The sequence below is a fragment of the Cyprinodon variegatus genome, unplaced genomic scaffold (assembly GCF_000732505.1).
Source record: "Cyprinodon variegatus isolate N-32 unplaced genomic scaffold, C_variegatus-1.0 Scaffold107, whole genome shotgun sequence".
Taxonomy (NCBI): Eukaryota; Metazoa; Chordata; class Actinopteri; order Cyprinodontiformes; family Cyprinodontidae; genus Cyprinodon; species Cyprinodon variegatus.
Window position 1 is genome coordinate 419,680 of NW_015150560.1, and position 6,405 is coordinate 426,084.

Here is a 6,405-nt window from a genome sequence, read left to right on the forward strand (position 1 = left end):
GAGGTAAAGACCAAAGCTGTGCAGCTTTACTTTTGCAGTTGATGTTGCTACTTTTTAAATGATTTTTTTGTTTTAATCCCTAGTAGAAGTTTAATGGAATAGTGAGCTCCGTTCATTATTTTAAATAGAATAACTTGCAGTAGGCATCCCCAAAGTCCGTCCTCGAAGGCCGATGTCACGCAGGTTTTAAAGGTTTACCTGCTTCTGATAAACCAGACAAAATGTGAGATTAAATGTGTAATTTAGTCTGGCCTCGAGGAATGAGACATCGGTAGATTGTTCATGAGAACAATCCGTTGTTTTTCAAACCGAGGTCTGTGACTATTGAACAACGCTCTGACCAATGAGCACAACTGACTGTGGTGTAGGAAGCGCGACAGAAAGCTGGTGGGGGAGCGTAAACAAACAGCCTGTAATCCTTCTTAAAAATAAATGAGCATAGAGCCTCTTCCTGCTCACGTTTCAACCAAAACTCCAAGTCTAATCCTTCCAAAACTGATTCCAAAGCTGAGTCAAACGAGAACTGTTCAATAGTTGTTGCCATCTTCCTTGTTGTGCTTTCTCCAGCGTCGTGCAGCTTTGTCGTCACGCCCTCAAAACCCCGCCGGCTTTGCATCCAGAAATTCAAAACCCATCTCTGCATTGTGATTGGCCGCCAGTTCTAAGGCCTGGGGAATTGATCGAGGCTAGATCACTCACAGGAAAAAAGGATTTTGGCCGCTTGCCAGTGGGGCTAGTTTATTAGGCTAGATTAACAGGCTTTTGCTGAACCGCAAGCATCAGAATCAGCTGTGCTAAAGCAGGGAAACCTCTTAAACCTGCAGGACAGCGGCCCTTGAGGACCAACTTTGGGGATGCCTAATAGGCTAAATGTACTTCCAACATCTTCACCCACCGACGATCTGAGATGGTTATTCCCAACCCTCACTCCCAGGATCCTCTCACCTCCTTTCACCGTGTTAAACGCAGTTTCACTCCGAGGAAAGCGGATTGTTAAATTCACGGATCTTACCTAAGTTGTGGGACTCGTTGGTTTTAGTGATAAATCATTAAAAGAAGCAGGAAGTGAAACAGTCAGAGGACTCCTGATTAAAACCAGAGGAACCCAGTCTGGTCTCCTCCTTTTATTTACTCTTTCTTCATTTCAGAGCTGATAAGGCAGCTGTTATTAAACAATCCTGAAGCCCGACTGATTAGAAAAATCATTAAATTATTATTAAAGTAGATCAGTAACAGAAATCGTCCTTGCATCCTGCTCCGTCATCCCCCCCTCCTCCTGTTTCTGTCGGATGGGTTCACTCTCTCCTTCACCGCCTTCTTAGTCCTGCTCACCACGGCGTTACATTACTGATCAATTAGCAACACTTGCTGTTAATGAAACCTGCCAGTGTTTCTATCCTGTCAGCAGGTCCCTCACTGTCTAATTGATTCCAGTCTGCAAGGCCTGAACATTCCATACATCAGCTGTTAAATGAACACGCCCGGAAAGTTCTTCTTTTTTCTCTCTCAAAATTCTGTCTCCTCTGTCACTTCCCGATCCGTCCCAGAAGCACATTTGCACATCCAGTTAGACATCTGTGTAACCTGAGATTATATTTTGTTAAAAAAAACCTAAATGACGTTTTTCTCTCCCCAAAAATAGTAAAGGTACTAAAATATGATGTGTTAAAGGTTATTAATATATTTCCTAAGAAAATAAATGCCTTAAAATCCTTTGTGTTTCATCACTCGTCTCTGCCCGATCTGCACCAGAAATGGGATCCTACGCTACTTCCAGTCGCTAACTTTTCCGGATTTAAAAATAGATCAAATCTTTTTAGGTTTTATGTTTTGCTTTCATTTGAACCTTTTGCTATAAAGTGCGTAATCTAAAGAAACAACTAAAAGGCACATAAACATGGTTTAATCATGGTTTTGCCAGACTGCTCTGAGCATGTCCCATGATGACGTCAGAGACGCGGTTTAACGAAGATGTAAAAAGCATCAAAATTGTCTCACAAAAGTCATAAAACATTTTTTTAAATATGTGCAGTTGCATTCTTTAGATAGTTAAGGATAGAAATAAGTAATTTTAGTACCATAATTACATTATTTATGGACACCCGGATGTATATGTGTTCGTGCATGCGCAGGACGGATCGGGAGTTAAAAGGGAGTTTTTCCTCTCCACTGTCGCTACAAGCATGCTTGGTGTGAGGGATTGCCTTTGAATCAATCTGACTGTATGATCTGGTGAAATGTAAAGTGCCTTGAGATGACGTCTGTGTGAATTGGCGTCATAGAAATAAACAGAATTAAATTGAATTGAAAAAAATATCCAACTTTAAGAAAAATGACAATCCTGCTGATGTTAGATTTGCATGTTATGCTTTAACATGTTTTTTTTCACAGATTTTTGTCTAAACGTGCTCAGCAGCCGCCTTATTTCCCTCTGATCTCTCCCCTGTCTGCAGATCGAGTGCATGGTGGCTTCAGAGATGATGCAGAGGTATAAAAAGCTTCAGTTCGAGCGCGGTGAGTCAATCTAAAAGCAGCTGTGGTGCGTCAGCGATGGCTCCAGATTGCTTGAGTGGGCGATTCGTGGGCTGCTCAAGAAAACAGAGATGCCGTCTTTACTATAGCGCAGGACAGGGATGATGGGAGTCGGATCTTTCTGGAGGGATTTCATCCTGTTGCTTGTTTGTGGGAAGAGCTTTAAGTTCTGGTTATCCTTCTTTGCTCCCAAGTTTTCCTGAAACTTTTATTTAGACTTTTTTTTTTTGTGTAGTTTATTAGGGGAAAAATATAAAAACTGTTCACTGTGGACTTTTTTCACATTTTCTCATGTTGTAAAAACAGATGTTGGTATATTTTCTTTGTTTATTGAGACAATGTTGGATTTAATTATTGTTGCAGAAAAAAGGAAGTTTTGTAAAAGGAATTTTTTTAAAAAGAAATGCAGAAATGAAAGTTTTACACTTTTTTTATTCAAATAATAAAAACAGAATTCACTCCATAGAACAACAGACTAGTGAATAATTGTGAAGTTGTAGGGAAATCATATTTAAATGTCAAATCATTCTGCCTTAAACATGTATATAAATGTACTCTTTATCAGACGATATTGTCCCAAAATATAGAATATTTCTGTTTATAAAAATAAAAATCCTGTCTTAAAATTTGTGAGGGGGTTATGTGGGGCTATATTATGCCTTAGCTGTTAGTGGGTCTTAAAAGGCTCAGATTTAACATGTTTTGTAGGTTGAACACTTCTGTTTATTTCTTTGGTCTGACTTCTTTTTAAATTTCCAAATATTTTATTTCTGGATGATGCACATTTTAAAACTCCTTCTTCTGAAATAAGAGAATAAAAAAGGAAACATTATTGAACATTGACAATAATCTGGTATAATCCTGTTCTTTCAGAGGTTCTGCTGGACCCGTGCAGGACATGGTGTCCCTCTTCGACCTGCCAGGCCGTATGCCAGCTGAAGGAGACTGATTCTCCAGCCCCGCCTCAGCTGGTTCAGTGCGCCGTCTGTGCCCTGGAGTTCTGCTCCGCCTGTAAGGCCAACTGGCACCCCGGGCAGGCCTGCCAGGAGAGCAACCTGCCCATCGCCTCCTTCCTGCCAGGAGAAAACAGGTAAAACACATTAAATCCCAGATTAAGAAGTTGGTGGACGCTTTTAAAATGTTCGTAAATTGCTGTTGGTTTATTTAATAGCTTTAAAGTTCGCTCTTAGCTGAAAACCTGAAGAATCTGCTTAAAAGCACCATCTTGTCCTTTTGGGTTTCAGCTCCTTTTATAAGAACGAAGAGGACGACGCCCCCATCAAGCGCTGTCCTAAGTGTAAGGTTTACATCGAGAGAGACGAAGGATGCGCACAGATGATGTGCAAGAACTGTAAACATGCCTTCTGCTGGTACTGTCTGGAGTCCTTGGACGTGAGTTGGTTGCATTTTATCTCACAATTGTTCACTTAAAAGTAAAATCATGATGCAGAATTGTTTAAAGATATAAAGGTCGATCTTTTATTTCCGGATGGATCATCTAAATAAATGGTCCTCCTAACCGTCAATCATTCTGTTGATATGTTTACGTAAGGCCGTCCTACGTGCTCATCCCATTAGCTTCTTTTTCTGTGCATGCACACTTTCAGGCATGTATCTGTGGTGAGCTACAGGTTCAGACAGAAGGTCACCTTTCACACCGCAGTTCTTTAAAAATGGCCGAGGGTCGTAAGAGAAAGTGTCTAAAAAGAAAAGAAAGGCCTCAGAAGAGGCAGATAAATCCCACAATGCTTTGTGTGAAGAGCTCTGCTCAGAAAGCATTATGGGATTTTCTGTTGCCGTAGGCTGTTGCTACCCAACAGCGGCGACTGATAACAAAGATGGCGCAGGCACCGTGGAGTAAAGGTGGAGTTACGTCACCAACAGGAGCAGAAAGTAGTTATCATCTGTCGAACGGTCAGTTAACTGTGTTCACTATAAAGTCCACTATATAGTTCCTATTCTACATAATGATTGAGGGATTTCAATTCAGTTTAATTCAATTCAGTTTATATCTATAGCGCCAATTTACAACACATGTCATCTCAGGTCACTTTCCAGTTCACCAGATCATCCAGTCAGATTGATTCAAAGTTTTCTATCTAAGGAAAACCAGCTGATTGCATCGACTCATTGACTCTTCAGCAATCCCTCACACTAAGCATGCTTGCAGCAGCAGTGGAGAGGAAAAACTCCCTTTGAACAGGAAGAAACCTCCAGCAGAACCAGGCTCTGTGTGAGCGGCCATCTGCTGAGGCCGACTGGGGTTCAAGGAGACAGAAGCAGACATAGAAAAAGAAGCATAGATACAAAATGCAACAGTAAAAGGCGGCCCAGTCCAGGAAACACACAGCCAGGCAGACGAGCTCTGAGACAGCTCCCATGTCAGAGGATGAAGAGAACACATCCAGTTAGTCACAGTCAGAGAAACAAGAATACACTGAAAAACAGGCTGATCTCTAACATCTATAGACAAAGGTGTTGATGGCAGCAGCACAGCTGATATTTCTCTCCAGGATTTAGGGGTTCGGGCCGACGTTCGGACAGTAAGACTATATGAGCTATGAGAACAGCAACTATTAAACAGAGCGTGCACGAGGAGAAATGGGCTTGTGCACGCTCTCGCACTGAGAGTCGATCATTTAGCTTCAGTGAAGGCTGGAGGGCTGAGATTTTTTAACTCACTGCTTTTACATAATCCTAGGTTTCCATTTTGTCTGAACAGCCGGGCTGCTGATGGTCACTTTTAACACGGTGTGTTTTTGTGTGTCAGGATGACTTCCTGCTGATCCACTACGACAAAGGGCCGTGTCGGAACAAACTGGGCCACTCCAGGGCGTCTGTTATCTGGCACAGAACGCAGGTGAGAACACAGACTCCCTTCCCTGAGACGTGTGGCGCCTCCTTCGTCTTTTCTTAGCCTCGCTGCGGCACGCAGAGGCGCGCGTGCTCTCCTCTTCCTCTCGTTCTATCCCTTTGTGGTGGGGTTGTGTTATCCTGACAACACAACAGGTGAAGCAGAGCGTTGTCCACGTGCAGCAGCAGCAGAGCGGCTGTTTCCATACAGACCATTACATGGAAACACCGCTATAAAATGGGTTTATGTAACAGCGCTGGTTTTAGATGCTTCAAATGGTGTTTTACAAGTCTCTGATGTGAGAGTGCAAACATTTTAAAGGATCAGAGCTTTTCAATGCACTGCAAAAAATGTAAATCTAAATAAGTCGGTTTTTTTCTTAAAATAAGTGCATTTTGTCTTGAATTGAGGAAGTAAGTGGGAAACTTTGCCATTGGAACAAAATAATTTACATTTAACATAAGATAAAAACAATTGCAGTCTTCTTCAAGTGCATATGATCTAATTGTCTTATTTTAATAGTGAAAATATTCATTCTATTGGCAGTTTATCTTATTAACCTACTCAAATTAAGGGTAAATAACTTAATTTAAGAAATGTTTACCATCTAGATCGCTTCTGCAGTGTAGGAACCTTCTCCAGGGACCCAAGTTTTCTGTTTTCATTATTCATATTAACTCAACAGCATTGAAGGAGGTTATCAGCCTTAAATCAGAATTCTAACTGCTCTCAATTTAATTTTTAATGTTTTAACGGCCTCATGCTGTTCGATCTGCAGTTACGTCCTTCAGGCTTAACATTTTGAAGGACTGTTGTGGACATTTCCCCACCAACTTTTCCCCTTTCTGTTACCTTTGGCGTTTACATATGCCAAAGGTAACAGAGGTTGGGTGCAGCTGACTGTGTTCAGAGCGGGGTTTTTTTGTCGCTTTAGGACAGATCCGCAAACGATAGAGATCCACAAACGATAGAGATCCGCAAATGATAGAGATCCGCAAACGATAGAGATCCACAAACGA

General features: G+C 41.6%; 1 protein-coding gene across 1 annotated transcript in view; it reads left to right on the top strand.

The window, feature by feature from the left end:
- The window catches only part of rnf144a (ring finger protein 144A), a 43,950-nt gene that overhangs the window by 31,304 nt on the left and 6,241 nt on the right, over positions 1-6,405 (top strand). The window contains exons 3-6 of the mRNA XM_015374636.1: positions 2,454-2,514; positions 3,406-3,622; positions 3,777-3,924; positions 5,303-5,392. Coding sequence (XP_015230122.1) covers positions 2,454-2,514; positions 3,406-3,622; positions 3,777-3,924; positions 5,303-5,392 — 516 coding nt within the window. The remainder of the gene's footprint in view (positions 1-2,453; positions 2,515-3,405; positions 3,623-3,776; positions 3,925-5,302; positions 5,393-6,405) is intronic.